This window comes from Schistocerca serialis, chromosome 3, assembly GCF_023864345.2.
Source record: "Schistocerca serialis cubense isolate TAMUIC-IGC-003099 chromosome 3, iqSchSeri2.2, whole genome shotgun sequence".
NCBI classification, from domain to species: domain Eukaryota; kingdom Metazoa; phylum Arthropoda; class Insecta; order Orthoptera; family Acrididae; genus Schistocerca; species Schistocerca serialis.
Window position 1 is genome coordinate 570,683,459 of NC_064640.1, and position 23,661 is coordinate 570,707,119.

General features: G+C 41.5%; 1 protein-coding gene across 1 annotated transcript in view; it reads right to left on the reverse strand.

Moving 5' to 3' along the window:
* The window catches only part of LOC126470462 (microtubule-associated protein futsch-like), a 525,429-nt gene that overhangs the window by 213,118 nt on the left and 288,650 nt on the right, over positions 1-23,661 (reverse strand). Inside the window, exons 17-18 of the mRNA XM_050098320.1 lie at positions 21,414-21,503; positions 13,100-13,186 (exon numbers count right to left, since the gene is read on the reverse strand). Of these exons, the coding sequence (XP_049954277.1) occupies positions 13,100-13,186; positions 21,414-21,503 (177 nt within the window). The remainder of the gene's footprint in view (positions 1-13,099; positions 13,187-21,413; positions 21,504-23,661) is intronic.

Consider the following 23,661-nt stretch of genomic DNA (forward strand, 5'->3'; position numbering starts at 1 on the left):
AGCGTGGGGGGGTGGGGGGGAGGAGGGGGACGACGGGACCAAATTGCGAGGTTATTTGTCCCTTGTTCCCAGTAAAATAAATACACAAGGGAAAGAAGAAAATAAATGAGATGTAAAGCGCCATAACATGAGAAAGGAAGAGCCAGAAGAATGACAAAGGACAACCAACACTACTATGGACAAAACTGGAAAAGAAAACCACAGAGAGAAGCAAGAAACAGAAGAAACAGGTAGAAGAGATAAGAACAAGAGAGCAGATAACCGTGGCTGGCCAACTACGAGAATAAAAAGGAAAAGCCAGCCACTCTGTGACACACTGAAACATCTAGCCTAAGAGCATTAGAGGCGAGAACACAAAGGGAAAAAGGACATGCACTAAACTTATATAGAATGATAAAACCCACCGTCATGTATAAAATTTAAAACTAAAGTAGCCGATGACGCATCGTCAGCTAAAATTAATATCAAAGAGTCCGGTAAATGAAGAGTCTGTCGCAGGGCAACCAAAGAAGGACAGCTCACCAAGATATGGGCCACTGTCAGCCAGGTGTCACACCAACAATGAGGTGCATTATCACGGCACAGGAGGTAGCCATGTGTCCCCCCAAGTGTGGCCAATGCGGAGCTGACAGAGAACCACAGAGTCCCTAGGAGAAGCCCATGTGGAGGTCTTCCACACATTTGTAGTCTCCTTAATGGCACACAGTTTGCTTGCAAACTGCGGTTATGCCATTCTATCTCCCGAAGACGCAAAACCCTGCGACATAGTACTGAACGCAGGTCAGTTGCAGAGAAACCAATCTCCCTAAGCGGTTTCCGCATAGCCTGTTTGATCAGCCTGTCGGCAAGTTCATTGCCTGGGATTCCAACATTACCTGGGGTCCAGACGAACACCACTGAATGACGTTCCAGGGCAGAGACGGACTCTAGGATCGCCACTACAAAAGGATGACTCCTGTCGCTAGGCGAACGCCAGAGTGGTGCACTGGGTTGAGTAAACATAACGCTGAGGGCACTGCCGGACATAAACCAGACTCCCATAGTTAAGGCGGGATTGAACAAGGGCTCTGTAGAGCAGCAGCAGCGTAGAGCGATCTGCACCCCAGTTGGTGTTGCTCAGGCAGTGGAGGGCACTGAGGTGCTGCCAGCACTTTCGCTTAAGCTGACAAAGGTGAGGAAGCCAAGTCAATCGGGAATCGAAAACCAGACCTAAGAATCGATATGTCTCCACTGCAGTGAGTGCAACATCATTAGGTTAAAATTCTGGTTCTGGATGAACGGTACAACGCCGACAGAAGTGCACAACACTCGACTTTGCAGCCAAAAATTGGAAAACGTGGGCTAGGGCCCATGACTGCGCCTTATGGATGGCTCCCTGTAGGTGCCACTCAGCAACACCAGTACTGGTGTAGCAGTACAAAATGCAGAAGTCATCTGCATACAGAGAAGGTGAGACAGGCGGCCCGACAGCTGCTGCTAGACTGTTAATGGCCACTAAAAATAGAAATACACTCAATACAGAACCCTGCGGGACCCAATTGTCCTGGATATGGGGGGAACTAAGGGAGGCACCAACTTGGACACAGAAAGTATGGAGCAACAGGAAATTTGGCAAGGATATGATGTCTTCATGTCGTGTCATACGCTTTCCATAAATCAAAAAAGACTGCAACGAGGTGTGGCGTCTGGAAAAGACTGTCCAGATGGCAGACTCAAGGGACAGAAGATCATCAGTGGTAGAGCAACCCTGGCGGAAGCCACCCTGACATGGAGCCAGTAGACCATGTGACTACAGGACCCAACCCAACCGCCAACACACCATATGTTCCAGTAGCTTACAAAGAAAGTTGGTGAAACTGATGGGCCGGTAGCTATCCGCATCAAGCAGGTTTTTACCGGGTTTGAGCACCGGAATGATGGTGCTCTCTCACCATTGCAATGGAAGACGCCATCGCACCAGATCTGGTTGAAGATAACAAGGAGATGTCGCTTGCAGTCAGATGAGAGATGTTTAATCATCTGACTGTGGATTCGATCAGGCCCAGGAGCTGTGTCACGGCAATGTGAAAGGAGGGCACTGAGGAGCTCCCACTCTGTAAATGGGGCATTATAGGATTCACTGTGGCGTGTAGTGAATGAGAGGACTTTCCCCTTCAGCCGCCATTTGAGAATGTGAAAGGCTGGGGGGGGTAATTCTCCGATGCAGAGGCTTGAGCGTAGTGCTCAGCAAAAAGTGCTCAGCAAAGTGCTCGGTAATTGCATTTGCATCAGTAGATAACGCACAATTTATGCTAACATCGATAACACCTGTTGGGGTCTGGTACCTGAAAACATGTTTGATCTTTGCCTAGGCTTGGGAAAGTGACATATGGCACCAAATGGTCGAGACGTCTCTCTCCCAACACTACTGCTTCCATCATTTGATAAGTTGGCGAATGCGGGCACTGAGCTGTTTAAAGGATATCAAGTGCTCCAGGGAAGGGTGCTGCTTATGCCACTGTAGAGCTGGTCGACACTCCTTAAATGCTTCAACAACTTACGGCAACCACCATGGGACTGCCTTTCGCCAGGGGCACCCTAAAGAGCAAGGGATCACATTTTCTGCTGCAGAAATGATTTTTGTAGTCACGTGCTCAACCATAACATCAATGTTACCGTGTGGGGGAGATTGAATGGTGACAGCAGAGGTGAAAGTTTCCCAGTCTGCCTTGCTTACAGCCCATCTTGGTAGACGTCCGGGGGAATGGCGCCGGGACAGTGAGAGGAAGATGGGGAAGTGGTCACTACCACACAGGTTATCATGTACTCTCCAGTGTGGGCGCTAAAGACTACACTGTTGAGCGCCCATAACACTATATCCATCCATCCATCCTACTCTCCACTGGATAGATGGGAAAGTCCTGGGCTGCAAATTGATAAATCAATGGTCGAGTAACTACCATGAGCCACACTGAAATGTGTGGCAGCCCCAGTATTTAAGAGGCAGAGGTCAAACTGAGGCAGGAAAGTTTCGACATCTCTGCCTCGGCCAGTAAGCACGCTAACACCCCACAAGGGGTTACAGGCATTAAAATCTCCCAAAAGTAGGAAAGGTTTAGGGAGTTGATCAATCAGTGCAGCGAATACATTCAGGGGTACTGCACCACCTGGAGGAAGATATACATTGCAGACAGGAAGCATCATCCTTATTCTGACAGCCACAGATTCACTAAAGACTGAGTTTGGACACAAACGCAAACTCCACCTCATACTCGATTATAGTCGCTACGGTTCCTGTAATATCCCTTAAAGCCGTGGAGGGCAGGGGTCCACATTGCCCGGAACCAGGTTTCCTGGAGGTAAATGCAGAATGCAGGTGTATAGCTTAACAGTTGGCGTAGCTCAGACAGGTGGTGGAAAAAACCACCGCAATTCCACTGGAGGACAACGTCATCATGAGACTGGGAAGGCATGAACATTCAATGAGGCACTTTACACCTCAGGGTCACCTGCTACCACCGACTTATTGCCTGAGCAGTCTATATCCATTGTGGGTGAGTGTCTGGCGAGATCTATGACCTCAGCGGATGCCAGAACCTCCACCTCATCCTCAGATGCAGAGCTTGTAGGTAGCGGTGATGTAGGTGCCACCACAATTCCCTTGGGCTTGGGAATCTTTTTGGATCTCTCTCGCTGTTCCTTGGATTTCCCTGGCTGGGAGGACTTCACTCTCTGGGACTGAAGATGAGCATGAAGCCCTAGGGCCAGCTGCTTTTGGGCTCTTCAACCACTGGTGGGTGTCATCTTTCCCACTAGCAGAAACATGGGAAGGGAGTGACCATAGGGACCCCATCCTAGAGAGATGAGCAGAAGAAGTTGTACGCTTCTCCGGCTTAGAAGTGGGGATGGATGTCACCAATGGTGATTGGGGGGGTGGGGGGGTGGGGGTGGGGGGGAGTGTTGCTCCTGAAGTAGGTGGTGCAGGAGCAACAGGGAGGCAAGTGCCCCCACCATCAAGGGGGCAGGTGCAGTCTTCTGGCTCTGAGAGGTGACTGGGGCTGGCGGAGCTGATGGGACTAGAACTGTTGTAGCGGTGGTGTCTTGTACTCCATAATTTTCCTTTCTTTCTGGAGAAAACTGCAGTCTGGCGAGCAAGGTGAATGGTGCTCTCCGCAGTTGACACAGGTGGGAGGCGGGGCACATGGAATATTGGGATATGATGAGCGTCCACAATCTCGACATGTGATGCTGAGGGTACAGTGGGAAGACATATGGCCGAACTTCCAGCATTTGAAGCACCGTATTGGGGGAGGGATATAGGGCTTTACATCACAGCGCTAGGCCATCACCTCGACCTTCTTGGGTAATGTATCACCCTTGAAGGCCAAGATGAAGGCACCGGTGGCAACCTGATTATTCCTCGGACCCTGGCGGACATGCTGAATGAAATGAACACCTCGCCGCTCTAAATTGGCACGCAGCTCATTGTCAGATTGCAAGAGAAGGTCCCTGTGAAATATGATACACTGGACCATATTTAAGCTCTTATGGGGCATGATGGTTACAAAAACATCCCGCAGCTTGTCACAAGCGATTAACGCCCGTGACTGGGCAGAGGATGCTGTTTTGATCAAGACTGAGCCAGATCTCAATTTGGAGAATCCCTCCACCTCCCCAAACTTGCCCTGTAAGTGCTCAACAAAAAACTGAGGCTTCATCATCATGAAAGATTCCCCATCACCTCCCAAACATACAAGCTACTGGGACGAACAAGAGCTGCTGCCATCCTTAGCCTGATATTCCTCCCATGGTGTGGCCAGGGAGGGGCACGATTTGGGGTTGTACTTCTGTGTGTTGAATTGAGCCTGTGAATGCTTAGAAACTGCTGGTGTTTGACCACCAGCAAGAGATGATGTACTACACTTCATCGTATGTCATCCATCCTGATGCCACCCACTCCAACCAGGGGCTCTCTCCACGGGCACCACCCAGCCACAGCAAAGGCCACCAGGCAGGATGGCCATTGCCGGGAGTCCTGATTGCCCCATGGGGATGGGCATCTACCGCTTGGTATATGTGGGGAGTTAAAGGCACAGGCATCAGTAGAGCAATCCCTGTGTGGTCAGGAGGCTACAACAAACAGGTTACATGGCAGCCCCACCACAATGGACTGGTTACTTTGCTGGATATCAGGTGCAAACAAGTCCATTACCACCGTCAGTGCAAAAAACAATACTGCACAGTGGATGGAGGGTGACCAAGCCTGACAGCTGGAAAATGAGCAGAAGTGCAGATCCACATCGATGTAGGATGTGAAAGGCCACAGCGCACGATGGACACAATGCACCTTGTAAGGTGGCCTTCCCCTATTGGCTCGCTCTCCGGGAAAATTTTGAAATATGGACGTCAAACCCCACAGGGGACCATAACATGAAGTCCAAAACATGAGGCACTCCTTTTAGTCCCCTCTTACGACAGGCAGTAATACCTTGGGCCTATTCTAACGCCAGAACCCGCAGGGGGGAGTTGGGGAAGTTGCCTGCCTGCCTGCCATATTAGATTCAAACATTTGAGGAGAGTTTCCTTTGATGCCACTGGCAAATGTCGAAGCATGTAGTACCCAATTTGGTCATGACCGGGTACAGTGTCATGAATCTCAGTCAGTGGCGATTCGACTCTCAGATGGAGAAATGGGAGCTGTAGGCCTCAGAACTGTTGTACCTGGTCCAACTTTTCACTCTCTACAGTGACAAAATACCTGATCCTGGCTTGCATTGGCAGTAGTTCGTGCAAAATGTTTGGCCAATGTCTGGGTGTTGTTTGGAGGCACTCATGTTTCAGCACTGCTAATATTGGTAAACAACTGCATTTACCGGAAATCCTCCGATGGCTTCCCATACTTCTATAGATGAAGTGGAATGATTGATAGAGTCCAGGAACGCTTCCCATGACCTTTTTTTACTCTCCCTAATGATGTGTTGAGCCTTGGCCCTCGTGACTCGAAAGGTCCTAAGGTTTCTGCTTTCGGTCGGCATTTAAAATGTCGAAGAGCTGCATGCCTTTCCCAGATCACAGAATGGCACTCATCTGTCCACCAAGCTACTGATTGCCTTTTCCGGATCATGGAATGGCACTCATCTGTCCACCAAGTTACCGGTTTCCTCTTAAGATTACCTGAGGACTGTGGGATGGAGAGCCAGCGGCACGATGGATCACTTGTGTCATGCGATCCATCCATCCTTGGGTGCTGTTGCAGTGTTCGAACACAGAGGGAAGTGGTCACTAGAAGGAAGGTCATCAATGTCCTCCCACTGAACAGTCAGGAAGCACGGGAGAACAGAAAGAGAGGTCAATGACTGAGAATGACCCAGTAGCACTAGAGAAATGTGTGTGTGTGTACATATGTTGAGGATGCATAGCTTGTGAGACATGATGAGGCCCTCCAAAAACGCAACCCCAAGGGCAAACATTGGTCCAGCCTCACAGGACATGATGGGCATTGAAGTCTCCCAGGGAGGAGGAGTGGTCGCAGGAGTTGTGCGATAAGATCCGTGAGAGCCTCAGAGTCTAGTGCATCTTGTGGAGGTAAATACAGTGAGCAAACGGTGATCCTTTGACACATGAATTCGAACTGCACCTGCTTGTAGGTCAGTAGCCAAGGGGAGAGCAGAGGAGTGGTGCGCATTAGTGACAAACACTGCAACATCTCCCTTGGCCGTTTCCCCCTATATGTCATCACTGCGGTACAGCATATATCCCTGTAGCACAGGGACATCTATATCTTTAAAATGAGTACGTACCTGTGTTACAAGTTTCAGTTCCTCCACACGAATCCTGAACCCATTCATGTTCCACTGTAGTGTGGAAGCCATGTCATTAATGCAGTTTTAATTTACCCCTATCTTTGCACCAGGGACGTGAAGCACTTTAAGAGAGAGGGGGAGTGGAGGGGCTGACTGGATCCAAGGCATCCAACTCCATGATATCCTTCTAATCAGTCAGATGGGAAAGGATGATGTCTGACAGCACTTGGGACAGTTTTTGACTCAAAAATCGTGAGCCTTTCCCTGCACCCTGTCCCTTCGAGAGCACTGAGAGGCACACTGTTTTCTTGTGTCTTCTGGGTGCTTGATGTGGAACTGTTGTTGGTCTTTCCTGGTGCAGCTACCTGGATTTCTTTGTCCTTACTCTTTTTCCCTTGACATGTACATGTGCAAGTACTGGTGCCTGTGGTGGATACAGGCACACTACGCGTCATCTGTGTCAAAGTGTGCGCCTTGGGAATAGGTTTCTGCATCATTGTAGAATATGAAGTGACAAAGATAGGGGGTTTTGTCGCTTTATATTGTTTTTTGGCTTCAGCATAGGGGATCCACTTGGTCACTTCTATCTCGTGTATTTTGCATTCTTCAGCAAAAACAGGGCAGTCTCAGCTCAAGACTGGGTGGTTCCCAGAGCAGTTGATGCAGATCGCCCGAGATACGCAGTCAGTCAGTCCCAGCATCATGAGTGACTTTTCCGCAGTTCCCGCATATCGTTTCACCTCCACAACTCATGGCTGTATGGCTGAAATGCTGGCATTAATAGCACTGCATACGGTTTGGAATGTAAGGCTAAACATTAAGTTGAAGGAACACTGCCACAAGATGTTCAGGCAGCGTTGGAGAATTGAATGTGATAACAAAAGTGGCAGTCTTTTCAGTAGCTGTATTATCCCTGCGTATTTTATTGCCCCACATCGACCACTCCCTGGGATGCCCATTCTTGCTTCAGTTCTGCTATGTCCATGTCCATGATATCTCAAGCATGCAAAAACGCCCTTACTGGAGTTGATAGATGTATGCATCTCAACAGTGAAATCATAGTCACCCAGTTTCTGCGATTTCTTAAGAAGGTCTACCTGCTTTGACCTGTTAGTTTTGACCAACAATGAGCCATTATGCAATTGTTTTATAGATTTTAATGTTCCTGCAAGGCCTTCCAAACCTTTATGGATATAAAAGGGGGCAGTTTCTAAAATGTTCCCCGCTTCCTCTTTATCACCAAAAACACATTATTATTCATGACTCCTTGAGTCCTGTTACTGCAGTCCAAAGTATTCTTATTATCAGGAGAACTAACCACTCTCATTCTTTTGGATGAAGGGTGTGAATACTCCCAGGCAGTACACCCTACCTGCTGGGAGGAGAAGAAGATGATTTTGAGGGTTCCATCTCTCTGTAGTAATAGTAGTAGTAGTAGTAGTAGTAGTAGTAGTACTGACAAGTATTAGTTAATTATTAGATATAATATCTAAAGCGTCATTTTTAAAATAATGCAAATTATTTGGCTCTTTTTCTGATTCACTAAGTAGTGAAAATTATTGCCGTTATATTAAATTAAAACTGGGATAGAAATTAAGCTAATATATAACCAGTAGCAGCATTTTGGTGACTATACCAGATATTCTGATTGATACAGACCCGCCCCGGACATCCACTTTTTTTATCCACTCAGCAAGTAAACACGTAGTATCACTTAACTTCTAATGCTCGTTTTTAGGTGATGGCAATAAATACACCGAGGAGTCAAGGTAATATGACCACCCACTTAATAGCGCATTGATCAACCTCTGAATGCAATTCAGCAGTGATTCTGCATGCCTTAGATTCAACAAGTACTTGATAGGTTTCCAGAGGTTTATGGCACCAGATGCCTACACACAGGTCACACACATCCAATGATTTATGGGTGCTTGATTTGTGGGTGTGGAGCTGGTGCCTGATAGCATCCCAGCTGGGTTTCATCGGCTTCAGATATGCCGAATTTGACGGCCAAGACATCAATGTGAGGTCACTATCATGCTCCTCAAACCATTGCAGCACGGTTTTGGCCTTTTGACATGAACAGTTATCCTGCTGGAAGATGCCATAACTGTTGAGGAAGATGTCAAGCATAAAGAGTTCCAGGTGGTCCTTAATAATGTTCATGTAGTCCACAACTGTCATGGTGCCTTTGATTACTACCACAAGCCCCATGGGAGCCCAGGTGAATGTCCCTCATAACATAACATTGCTCCCATCGGCCCTCGTCCATGGCGAGCTGTGTGTTTCGAGCAGCCATTCGCCAGGATGACAGCATATCTGGCCATGACCATCAATCTGGTTCAACAATAAATGGTATTCATCTGACCAGGCAACATAATTTCATTGATCCATGGTCCAATTTCAATGATCCAGTGCCCATTGTAATCATACCTGACAATGTTGTTGGGTCAACAGGGTTGGCTGGTTGGGGCAGGGGCCAAACTGCTGGGTCAGCAGTCCCAGCCAACATGGGAACATCTAGGGGTCCTCTGCTGCAGAACACCATCTTCCACACTTTTTGCTCAACTGTGTGCTCCAAAACACTTGTCCCTGTGACAGCAATGTACTCTGCCATCAGATCTGCCACAGATCACCCCCTACCCTGCTTCAAAAAGAGGGCAAGCTCCCAATCCCTACATTGATGAGGTATAGATGTCCAACTTCATGTCATCTGTCATGGTTTCAGCATTCTTCAACCACTTTCCATAGATGCTCAGGACAGTAGCATACAAACAGCCATCCAGCTTTGGCATTTCCAAGATCCTCAATCCCAGGCACTAGGCCACAACAACCTGGCTATTTCCAAAGTCACTTAAGTCAGCGAATTTCCGTATTTGTGTCACTATTGTCACTAGAATGATTCCCCATTCATATTAGCTCCACTCACATACTTCTCTTATCACATCACATGCCCTCAGCACCACCAGGCAGCATACAACCTAGCGGTTGGCAGTGGTCATAATGTTTTGGCTCATCAGTATATTTAGCTTATATTCTTCATCAAATGATTTACTGTATGTATGTCACTGATGCCCAATTTGTTTCTATTTTAATCTGAGATAACATTTCATCAGTTAAATGAAATAAAATGAGAGGCTCATTCAGTCTTTTTTTATATATGATAGAAAAAGGTCAGAGTAATAATACTCCACAACCAGACAGGTAGAATATTTTTTTCCCCCCTCATTACACAGATGACTTTCTAGCTGTGCGGCTGTTGTCATTGTGGTTAGTGTTTTTTTCAAGTATGTTGACACTGTTACAAGATGATTAAATTCAAAAGAGTAACAGTGAAATTTAACTATACCTATACACAATTTATCTCATCTGTACACTTACATTCATGATCATATCATGTTATGCATGTTCCGACTGTATAACCAAAATTGATATTTGACACACAGTACATACATCACGAAGACTATTTGATTTCCATTATCCTTACTAGTGCAAATATATAATTAAATGATTACAAACACCCTAGCTAGATTCAGATCTAATTTTTTATACTGAAGCATAAAAGCACATAAATAGCCTCAAATCACCTGAGGATGTGTTCCATTAGAACACTGTATTATTCTGTGATACCTCAGAGTGAGCCTAGTTCAGTTCTCGAGTAGAAGAAACAGTTCTCAAACACAAAGCACAAAACAGCAGCTTGAAAAAATGTCATGTAGAAGATGAGAGGTAGCGTTTAAGCAGCACTGCTAAAAACTCTTCAGATATCTTCAGTAGCACTATGATATTCTGTTATTGAATATGCATATCTGGTGTGATACAGATCCACTTACAAGTGAATGCTGCTGTTAAAGAAACCTGCCGCATCATCATAGGCTGCTTATGACTAACTTAAACACAGAAACTGTACAGCCTTGCCAGCATTTGACAAGGAATAGCTGCAATGCTTAACATAAAGATCCCACCCTCTGTTAAGTACCAGCCATCATGCTCATGACCAAAATCAACAAAAAGTTCCCTCAGAAAAGCAAAGACCCAGCAAAACAAAATGGATCACACCAAGCGAATAACTTCCCTCTTTTTTGCATACAACAGAGGGTAACCTGTAAGATTCCTAAAAAAAAACTGCAATCAGTAGTTGTGAGCTGCCCAAATTATCTGCAGAAGCAAGACTTTCTGGTGGAGTCTGTTGTGTCTAGACAAGACAGCCTAGACACAATGAGAGGAAGCCGAAAGGCACGCGCTAAGCTAAAGCAGGATGGCGTGAGGTCTGAAACAGGATACGTAATGAATGCTATAAAGAAAAGTACGTAGCTTCTGGAATACTTAACTTTAATCCATCCTTTTGGTACATCTGGAGATTCTGGCGATACAAGTGAGACTCTTTAGATACATGCAATGTTACTAATGGCGCCTTGCAAGGTCGTAGCCATTGACTTAGCTGAAGGCTATTCTAACTATCTGCTCTGCAAATGAGCGAGGCTTCGTCATTGTGCATCGCTAGCTACGTCGTCCGTACAACTGGAGCGAGTGCTAGTCCGTATCTCGAGACCTGCCTTGTGGTGGCGCTCGGTCTGCGATCACACAGTGGCGACACGCGGGTCCGACATGTACTAATGGACCGCGGCCAATTTAAAACTACCACCTAGCAAGTGTGGTGTCTGGCGGTGACACCACAGAGTCAATGATGCATGTATTAAAATAATAATAAACAACACTAATCTAGTCCTACGTAGTCATCGAAGCCAGATTCAAGAAATTAGCAGAACACCCAAAGTGCATACTCTATAAAGCAGCTGACGAAACAACTGAGCATATCTTGAGCTGCTGCAAACTAATCCCTCAGAATGATTACCAGCAGACACACACTGCTGGGGCACAAATGATTCACTGGAACTTATAGCAGAGTTATCATCTGCTGGTGGCAAGAAACTTACGGTACCCTACGCCGAAAAAAGTTGTCAAAAATAAACATACCAGATTACCTCTGAACTTGTCACTTCAGACAGATTGAATGCTGGAACACAATACACCAGACATCACAACTGGATAGAAAAACAAAGTTTGGATCATTGACATTGACATCCTAAATGACAGCATAATCAATCAGAAACAACTTGAAAAACTGCCAGATATGAGGATTTGAAAATTGAGCTTCAGTGATTCTGGCATAAACCCATGAAAGTGGTCCCAGTGGTTGTTGGCACACTGGTAATAGTCCCAAATGATCTAATTAGTATCAATAAAATATCCACCTAAAAACTACAAAATACCACTTTACAGAGATTTCCACAAATTATTTGGAGATTCATCATGTACTGCTAGATGTTTGGAAAGAGTCCCACTAGTGGTCAAATATGATGTCTAGCACAGTGATCTCATTTTTCGTGTTTACAGCTGTAAAAATAGCAGCAGTAGCAGTAGCAGTAGCAGTAGTAGTAGGTAGTACTAGTTCTCGTAGTAGCAGCAGCAGGAGCAGGAGCAGTATATAGGAATCTCACTGCATAGATGATAAGCTACATTCCCTACAATTTTGGAGGGTTATTACCAGATTGACAATACAATATATGAAAAATTAATAATGACGCTATATTTTCCACTATCAAGTGGATGTTTGCATAGTCTACATCATCACACAATATGTATATGGCTTTGTTAATATTTTCAGTCATTATTCCTCAGTCACTGTATCAGTTATGTTTATCATGTAGATAATAACATAACCCGCTCTTGCAAATGAATGTTTATTTTGTTCTTAACCAAACATATTTCACCTATTCCTACTCAGCATCATCCAGTAGCTTACATTTTTCTGTACTTTCTGGTGTACACTGATTCTTCTGCAGGTAGTAAATGCACAAAGCACATACAGAAGGAACAACGAATACATAAAAGGAGCAGAAAAATGAAAACTACTGATGACACCTCGTATGAACAGGTGAAACATGTTTGCCCCAAAACAAAACAAACATTTATTTGCAGAAGGATGGACTTTTCCTTGTCTACATGAACAATATAATGTTTATAGCTTGTTGTTCATATGTTTCTCTTTTGTTTTGTGGTTTTTGGGACTTGCCTTGCATATTTCATGCTGATGTATTTCAGTATAATCATACTACATAATGAAATAATTTGGAAGATAAAGAAATTTTTGGTATAACTAATGAAAAAAAATCGTACATGTTCACTTTATTGCTTCACTCTTAAAAATTGTTGTTAAGTGCAAATGATACTGCACATTATACACATAACTGAATAACACAGAACATCAAGTAAGCCGACATTCAAGATGTAAACATCAAACCTTATATACCTACCGAATTGTCTGTAATTGCTTTCAAATAGCCTGCATTCTTTTGCTTATCATCAGTGGTGTGGGATGCAGCCAAGACACACATAGGACACTGAAACATAGAATTTCAAATAATGGTTCAGAAATTTATCCCATCAATTTATAAGTACCAAGCTAACTTTCTGAAATCTTTGCTGAATTGTCACTTACATCAATTAACTTTTAATTTAAACCATTATCTATAACAGTGTATCAAACACAATGCATAGCAAATCTGGTTATAGCCAAACTTGAAGCACCATACTAATACTAAACATTTTTGTATCAAACAAATATTAACACAAAAATTAGATCTAAGAAAAGTAAATCATCTCAGACAAGTACGAGGTAGCAGCAGGAGAGTAGTTTGCTAAGCAAAGTAATGAAATAAAGTACACACAAATCATTCCATGTGTGTCTGACTTTTTATTGTAGAAGTGGAAGACTGATCATGATTGATCAAGTGATGTAAAAAAAAGGAAGGTAAAGAATAATAGTAACTAAGAAGACATGGTTGCAGGATACAGACCTACAATTTACAATGTGTGAAGCGAAGAAGAAGAAGAAGAAGAAGAAGAAGAAGAAGAAAATGTGAGCCTCTTCAGTATAACACATAAGAATGTGGGGTCAACGGAGGCATTCGATCCCAACCGTCAGCTTTGACCCGTGATGTAAGGGTGTTGTGTTGCGTTGTGTGACGTCATGATGGCGTAGAGTTTAGTTTATGAGTGTGTTGTGTTTGTAGATGTCGTCTTGTTGCGGTTGGTGGTGTCCTCTGGTGGTTATTGGGTTCATTTGAGTGTCGGTGTTTGAAGTGCGCATTTATCGGTCACGACTGTTATAGGAGAGTAGAAATTAGATTCAATGAGTTAGGAATTAAGTTTTTGTTGTGTTTATGTTATTGCGGTGTCACCTGATGTTATTGGTTTGCTGTTTGTCGCGCAGTAAGTCGTTTAATTCAATTTGTTGCCTCTTTTGTTAGGTATGGATATGACTTCTAAGTTTAATAGTGTGTGTCTGCGGGGTGAAATGGGGGACGACATGTTGTCTGTCATTAAGTTTCCGCAAATTTTTGGGCTTGTGATGGAGATAGTGAAATGCAGTGTATACAAGCAGAATATGCAAGCTGGGGGTTAGTGTGTAGCACCAGAACTTTTTAATCCGAAGTAGTATTTCTTTTTTCTGTTTTCCCCCATATGTTATGATGTTCGGTAGGGTTTTTATGTGTTGTTGGGTCAGTGTTATTTACTGCACGTGTTGGTGGCTGATTTATGTATCTTTTTTTTTTTTGGTATCGTCAGTTGTATTTCAGCTGCATAGGTCATAGGAAGTGACCAATTGCAATTTGTCGTCGTAGCTATGTGTGTTTTGGTATCGTGAGTTGCCGTTGACCTATATAAGTCAAGGGAAGTGTCCGATTCCAATGTCTTGTCGTAACTGTGTTTGTTTTGGTATCATGAGTTGCTGTTGACCTATTTAGGTCAAGGGAAGTGCCCGATTACAATGTGTCGTTGTAGCTATGTGTGTTTTGGTATCGTGAGCTGCTGTTGATCTATATGGGTCAAGGCAAGTGTCCGATTCCAATTTTTGTTGTTTTAGGTGTTGGTTTTGTGGTATCGATAGTTACGGAGTGATTATAATTGTTTTAGTAGTTGGTTTTTATTTTGTGGTATCGACAATTGCGGTTGAGCTATGTAGGTGAAGGGAAGTGACCGATTCCTGTCGATATTGCTAGTGTAGCAGAACTTGGGAATTTTGTGGTGTTTTTAAGTTGTCGTTTTCTGTGGTTTGGGATTGTGCTGTGTGTGTGTGTGTGTATGTGTTTACATTTAGTTTGTCCCCACCCAAAAACCTCCAATTTCCTGAGCTGGTCCCATTAGTTTGATTATATTTTTGGAGAGAGATATGTATGTGTGTTGGTTTTACATGTATTTTCGTGTTTGTTGTCATTTATGTAATGAAACCATATTGGAAATTTTGAGAATGGTCGTTTACGCCATAATGGTGACGTCATGGGTCAAAGCAGAAAGGGTAGAATCGGATGATTCTGTATTCCCAGAAAGTGAATGCGCAAGATCAATGTCTAAAATTGGAATCTATATGAGGACACATTTCTGTCCACTGAATGTAAGAGGCAACAGCAGCAACAGGTGGGGAGATATGCAGGTCTATGCACATTCTTTTTGTGTGTGTGTTTGTGTGTGTGTGTGTCGGGCGAGAGGGGGGGGAGGGGGGGGAGGTGTGTGTTATTAGCTCTCTGCAGCAGCTAGCAACTTTCTTTTTCTATATGCCTCTATTATGGGAGTTGTAATCTATCTTCGCCTGATATTTATAATCCACTGTGAATTTTCCACTGAATTACTGAGTAAAAATTAATATTTGTCTCGATTATTACAGTAATTCAACTGAATGAAAGGATTCATACATACTACAGAATTTGGACAGCTATCAAACTTCAAATCTGAAACATGTTGAAGTAAGACAGAACCATCTGTAAGGTACAAAAATATGAAACTGTTATACTCCTACATAAAACACTCTGTAATCATTTCTATTTACTATATTTTTTAAACAAACTTTGAAGAAAATTCTGAAAGTAATGATAATTGACATAATAACCGACAATTCCAATAATTACAAAACATGACAACAGGAATAACGTATAGACCACCACAGAAAAAAATACTTCTGTAATGAAGATATGTGCTCAGAATTGTATAGAAAGTGTTTTTTATATGAGGAATTTAGCAATTACAGGACACAGGTTTGTATTATATCTTGCACAAATGACTGTCACTGATAAAATAAACACCAATTTTAACTTCTAGCATATTTCAGAAAACTGATATTAAAGTTTTCTCTGTTGCACACGCCCTAATTACTATAGCCAGTTTGGTGAGCTTGTCCAATGGACACATCACACTCAGAAAATATAAATTCACATTCAAGTCTATTTTTGATTTTGGAAAACTTTATTACCAATGTAAAATAAATATATATTTTACAAATAGCCAACATTTCCATAATATAAATGGCTTTATTCATTTGATGTGGAAGTACTGGCTATGCAGCTTGCATCATTCATTAGATGATGACAATAATAATAATAATAATAATAATAATAATAATAATAATGACAGATATGAAGAAAGTAAATTGGAAAAAGAAAACACTACATGGCAAGCACCCGTATCATCTAACACAGCCACACATCGATCAAGACACATCCAACACATGGCTAAGAAAAGGCAATATATACAGTGAGACGGAAGGATTCATGATTGCAATACAGGATCAAACAATAAACACCAGATATTACAGTAAGCATAATATTAAAGATCCCAATTCCACAACAGATAAATGCAGACTTTGCAAACAACAAATAGAAACAGTAGATCACATCACAAGCGGGTGTACAATACTAGCAAATACAGAATACTCCAGAAGACATGACAATGTAGCAAAATTAATACATCAACAGCTTGCCTTACAACATAAACTTATAAAACAACACTGTATTTGCTAGTATTGTACACCCGCTTGTGATGTGCTTGCCATGTAGTGTTTTCTTTTTCCAATTTACTTTCTTCGTATCTGTCATTATTATTTCTCAGACGTTAAGTCTGGTTATTAAAGATCCCAATACCACAACACATAAATGCAGACTTTGCAAACAACAAATAGAAACAGTAGATCACATCACAAGCGGATGTACAATACTAGCAAATACAGAATACCCCAGAAGACATGACAATGTAGCAAAAATAATACATCAACAGCTTGCCTTACAACATAAACTTATAAAACAACACGTTCCCACATACAAGTATGCACCACAAAATGTACTGGAGAATGATGAATACAAATTATACTGGAACAGAACCATTATAACAGATAAAACAACACCACATAACAAACCTGACATCATACTCACCAATAAAAAGAAGAAATTAACACAACTAATCGAAATATCCATACCCAATACAAAAAACAGGAGAAAAAATTGAAAAATACATCCAACTGGCTGAGGAAGTAAAGGACATGTGGCATCAGGATAAAGTTGACATTATACCAATTATACTATCAACTACAGGAGTCATACCACACAATATCCACCAGTACATCAATGCAATACAGCTACATCCAAACTTATATATACAACTACAGAAATCCATAATTATTAATACATGTTCAATTACCCAAAAGTTCCTAAATGCAATATAATATAATGACAATAATAATAATAATAATAATAATAATAATCGACAGAAGAATGAAAGGAACAAGAATAAAGCAGTACTGGGAAGGCAAAAAATGAAAAGAATACGATCTTACAAATCAGCTACATTGTCCCAATCTGGCCAAATTCTTACAACAAGAACAACAACAACAACAATAATAATAATACTGACAACAATAATTTCATGCAGTTCAATGTCCTAGTGCAAATCTTTCAACTTGATGCCCCTTCAGCGACTCACATGTCCGTAACCTAACATAGTAATTCCCTGGGGAATGTGGAATTTGAAGCGTGTTGCTCCTGGTGAATCTTCTTGAAGGATAAGCTAAAGGCGGACTGAAATATTTCCATGGTCCCATTACCTCCCAGTTTTTAGTTGCGCTTTACAACTAGACCAATTAGCCTGACAATTATTTGCTGCACTGAGCAGATTTTCAGGCAAAATTAAGGGGTATACCTGAATCTGTAAATTAATCACAACATCTCCCACCACTCAGCCACCTCGCTAACTCATCAATCGGATCTGGGCAATACAGACAACAGCTGTGTCGTGTTTCTGTAAAACTACTGACTTCTGAGATGAAATCTATGTTCTCAGTGCATTTGAGTACAACTCCATGCAAGCTCGTGACCTGGAACTGCTGTCTCCTCTTATTTGACAGTGTAACAGTACCATTAGTAAGGTATAAAATAGATCCATGTAAAAACAAAAAGCAAATCTTGACTTAAAAGTAAGAGAGGAGAAATGAGTCAAGAGAGTGATGTATTTTACTAGTAAAAACAGTACCAAGCAAATAATACATGTGGTAAATGAAAGACTTGGGCTTGAATGTTCTCACACTCAACTATTATTTCAGTGTTAAAATAACTGCATCTCCAGAACTCTTATACAAATGATTTTCTTTATTTCCAGGAACTAATAACTGTGCAGATTATAAAAGCATAAATGTGGTATAGCACAAAAGATTACAAAACAACTGAAAGGGCATCATTCTCCTCATAATGCAACTTCCAAAGCATATACAAGATGTGGACGGGTAACTGTCACTGAAAATAGATGCAGTCTATCTGTCGCTACTCCAGTGCCATCTGGTGGTTGATCACAACATCTCTACTGTTTACATCATCAGACTCTCAGTCTTCATCCAGCTACTATATAAACATGAGAATGTATAGTTGGTCCAACATGCATGTCATTTTATGTAACGTTTTCTTTATACCTGACATGCCAATATACCATGGTTTCCATGTTTTTGAAATGTCTTTTTATGATGCGATGTAGTATAATGTGCACATGGTCGAGATTCATTGAAATGTATGGCATAAGGTATGTTATATTATACATCCTTGTTACGTAAGAATGTATCACACCCCATTATATATGAACCTATTGTCCTTACAATTTTGAGCTATGCTTTACATGTCCAAGCCAATGGCCTTGCTTCAGTGGTAACACTAGTTCCTGTCAGATAACCGAAGTTAAAAACTGTTGGGCTAGGCTATCACTTGGATGGGTGAACATCTGGTCTGCAGAGTGCTGTTGGCAAGTGGAGTACTGCAGCCCTTGTCAGGCAAACTGAGGAGCTACTTGATTGAGAAGTAGTAACTTCAGTCTCGTAAACTGACATACGGCTGGGAGAGCGGTGTGCTGACCACATGCCTCTCCATATCCTCATCCAGTGATGCCTGTGGGCTGAGGATGTCATGCCAGCTGATCAGTACCACTGGGCCTTCATAACTTGTTTGGGTGGAGTTTAGGTGGTGTTTTCCCCCTCCCACACCTACAGATGGAAACTTAGTTTGTTGAAACCTGCACTCTAAATAAATGCTGTAAAATACTGACCTTGGCTGTGTGGAGGTCTTTACTTCTATTTTCATATTAAGCTAGATCACCCCCATAATTGAAGAATAAAATACTTGTCATTTACTAAAAGACAAATAATCTCAGTTAAGGTATTAAAAAGGAACCTCTATATTACCAAAAGCATTTCCGGTTATTTTTACTCTTCTATTTCCTTTGCTCTCCATTTAGCTTCTGTCTTTAATTGCCATAAATACAATGACCACCTTGATATATGACTTCACTGCTCATTTGTACAAGTTTATTTCTGATACATTAATTAAACATTATTTTCAAATCTGCTCTTTTAAGTTATCCCATTTGCTGTTGAAGTAGCCCACACTATAAGCAATGAGTATATCACCAAGTAAACAAACGTGGTTGAGGTGTCTACCATTAAACTGTTTTCTTTCTCCATTTTCATAATTTAGGAATCTGAAGACTACTTCTAGGGGTGTTATGAATAGTTTTGGTGATATTGAATCTCCATGACTGACTCCAATTACAATTCTGAATTTCCCTCTACTGTAATGAAACTTTCACATATATATCCTCAAGTATACTAACACTGTTTGCATTAGTACCTTCTTGTTCATCCAGGTACATTAGTAGAGATTAGTACAGAATTTAAGTCAAAAATTTTCTCAGAATCTATTAATCCCATGCAAAGTGCTAATTAATACTGATTACATCTATAGCTCCATCCCTGACTTGCTAACCAACCACTGTGCTACATCCACATTTTAAACTGGCTTGTTCTTTTGCCTGATTGAAGTATAGTGTTTTTTATATGTGGCTGGATATATACTTGGTGAATACCATGTACATTATGGAAAGGAAATTGATAGGACTTTTATGTATTTTCTGTCTTCTTTCTTGTGAGGCTGAACAATTACAGAATTTTTCAGGTTTTATGGAAATCCGGCTTTTCCAGGCACTCAGTAAATTGTTTTGTAGGTTTCTTTTGTATTCTTTTCCTTGGGAATTATTTATTTCTACCAAACCACCACCATTTGTTGGTTCCTTTCTTCATACCTCAAATGGCTTTATACATATCATCTGGAATCACTTTCAGAATAGTGCTGTTTCAATTATTAACTACTTGTGTTTGGGGCTCATCTCTTGAACTATACAAACATTTTAAGAAGTCCTGGACTGCTTATACAAACGGTTTTCTGTTGTTAGTTTCTGTGCCATCATAACTGATGGACTGTGGTGTCTAGCAAACACAAGATTCTGTTTTACCTTCTTCATACTCATGGTTTTCAATTATTTCTCTCATTACATTTTCTGTGTGTAGATGCGTTGTTCTATCTGATAATTTCTTTTTTTTTTCTTTTTTAGGTCTATCTGACCTACATCATTTGCTGTTTCCTTAAGTACCTTTGTTTATTTAGTATACAGCCCTTTTGTCTATGTCTGTAAAATTTTCTTTTTGGAACATACTGAACCAGTTACTTAATGTAATATGATATGCCTCACTATTCTTAAATGATATCACATATTTTACACTTATGAATTTATGGCTCATGGGTTTCTTTCTTTCCAGCTTTTTTTCAAGTTTTACTCTTGGTCTTATCAGTCTATGATCATCTTAAAATTTTAGAGAGATTTAAAGCATTCATATCCTGTAAAATTTACTCACTGTTTGATCAGATTTAGTCACTTTCATTTTTTAATTTTATTTAGTCTACGCCAAGACCATTTGCTATTGCTTTACAAAAGACAATTTTAAGAACAATCATGTTGTTTCAACAAATGTCTCTCTCTCTCTCTCTCTCTCTCTCTCTCTCTCTCTCTCTCACACTATAAAAAAAATAAAAAATAAAATAAAATAAAAACACCACCTCATACAGGCCTTCAGTTTCTGCATCAGAATGTGAGAACATTGGTGCAAGCTTGAATGATAAAATGAAATACCTTTTGTTTATTTTCAAAACAAGTTTTGTCATTATGTGCATGATTTCTCCAATACTGTTAATTTTTTTAAGCACTAAGTTTCCTACCAGCTCTGTCCCTCTGTAATGGAAATATGTCCTGATTTTAATTCTATTTGGTCTTCATTTGTTTTAGCCACAATTACAACAGGCTACACAAGATCTCATCAACCCTGAATTCATTACACAATAAACGTTTCACAATGTAAGAAAACTTCACTTTCAATAAAACACTAGATGCAGTACTGCTTCATTTCTGCATGTCACTACCAATAATACTTACAACATATTCAATGTTTGCTCCATCAGATTTTTCAGTGTCTACAATATTGTTGTGTTTAGCAGCATTCGTGCCAGGTGGAATATTGGAGACCTGAAACAAACACAACATTGATAATCATATTACTACTTCTCAACAAATGTTATTATGATCACTCTTCTCCATGGAAATTGTTGATAAATTGCATCTCAATTTTCTAAATTCTTCAGAATTGTATGCCGTGGCTGTGTGTGTGTGTTATGTTTATGTCAAGTCTTATCTCTCTCTCTCTCTCTCTCTCTCTCTCTCTCTTTCCCCTCCAGTGTCACAATGGGCACTACTGCACTTGACTTTCACCCTCTGTACAGTCTGAATTGGCAAGAACCTGCACTTTTATTTGCTGAGGCTCCATGTTGTTCCCTAAATGACATTATTCTTATGCATTTTCCCTCTTCTATGACATTGAAGACAGCATAGTGAATGGCCTCTCAGGCATATGGCACTATTCTATGCCAAATTATTTATGGGCCATCTAGAGGAATCCTTCCTAGCCACCTAGAATGCCAAACCCCCAACTGGTTCAGGTTCATTGATGACAGTCCGAGGTGGAGATTTCAATTTACCAGATATAGACTGGGACACTCAGATATTTAGGACAGGCGGTAGGGGCAGAGCATCGAGTGACATTATACTGAGTGCACTATCCGAAAATTACCTCGAGCAATTAAACAGAGAACTGACTCGTGGAGATAACATCTTGGACCTACTGATAACAAACAGACCCGAACTTCTCAACTCTGTAAGCACAGAACAGGGAATCAGTGATCATAAGGTTGTTGCAGCATCCCTGAATATGGAAGTAAATAGGAATATAAAAAAAGGGAGGAAGGTTTATCTGTTTAGCAGGAGTAATAGGAGGCAGATTTCAGACTACCTAACAGATCAAAACGAAATTTTCTGTTCCGACAATGTTGAGTGTTTATGGAAAAAATTCAAGGCAATCATAAAATTCTTTTTAGACAGGTACGTGCCGGTAAAACTGTGAGAGACGGGAAAAACCCACCGTGGTTCAACAACAAAGTTAGGAAACTACTGCGAAAGCAAAGAGAGCTCCACTGCAAATTTAAACACTGCCAAAACGTCTCAGACAAACAGAAGCTAAACAATGTCAAAATTAGCGCAAGGAGGGCTATGCATGAAGCGTTCAGTGATTTCAAAAGTAAAATTCTATGTACTGACTTGACAGCAAATCCTAGGAAGTTCTGGTCTTATGTTAAATCAGTAAGACACTCTGGGATGATAATGGCATTGAACCAGAGGATGACACATGTAAAGCTGAAATACTAAACACCTTTTTCCAAAGCTGTTTCACAGAGTAAGACCCCACTGCAGTTCCTTCTCCAAATCGTCGCACGAACAAAAAAATGGCTGACATCGAAATAAGTGTCCAAGGAATAGAAAAGCAACTGGAATCACTCAACAGAGGAAAGTCCACTGGACCTGATGGGATACCAATTCGATTCTACACAGAATACGCGAAAGAACTTGCCCCCCTTCTAACAGCCGTGTACTGCAAGTCTCTAAAGGAACGGAAGGTTCCAAATGATTGGAAAAGAGCACAGGTAGTCCCTGTTTTCAAAAAGGGTCGTCGAGCAGATGCACAAAACTATAGGCCTATATCTCTGACATCGATCTGTTGTAGAATTTTAGAACATGTTTTTTGCTTGCTTATCACTTCATTTCTGGAAACCCAGAATCTACACTGTAGGAATCAACGTGGATTCCGGAAACAGCGATCGTGTGAGACCCAGCTCGCTTTATTTGTTCATGAGACGCAGAAAATATTAGATACAGGCTCCCAGGTAGATGCCATTTTCCTTGACTTCTGGAAGGCGTTCACAGGTCCACACTGTCGCCTGATAAACAAAGTAAGGACCTACAGAATATCAGACCAGCTGTGTGGCTGGATTGAAGAGTTTTTAGCAAACAGAACACAGCATGTTGTTCTCAATGGAGAGACGTCTACAGACGTTAAAGTAACCTCTGGCGTGCCACAGGGGAGTGTTGTGGGACCACTGCTTTTCACAATATATATAAATGACCCAGCAGATAGTGTCGGAAGTTCCATGTGGCTTTTCGCGGATAATGCTGTAGTATACATAGAAGTTGCAGCATTAGAAAACTGCAGTGAAATGCAGGAAGATCTGCAGCAGATAGGCAATTAGTGCAGGGAGTGGCAACTGACCCTTAACATAGACAAATGTAATGTATT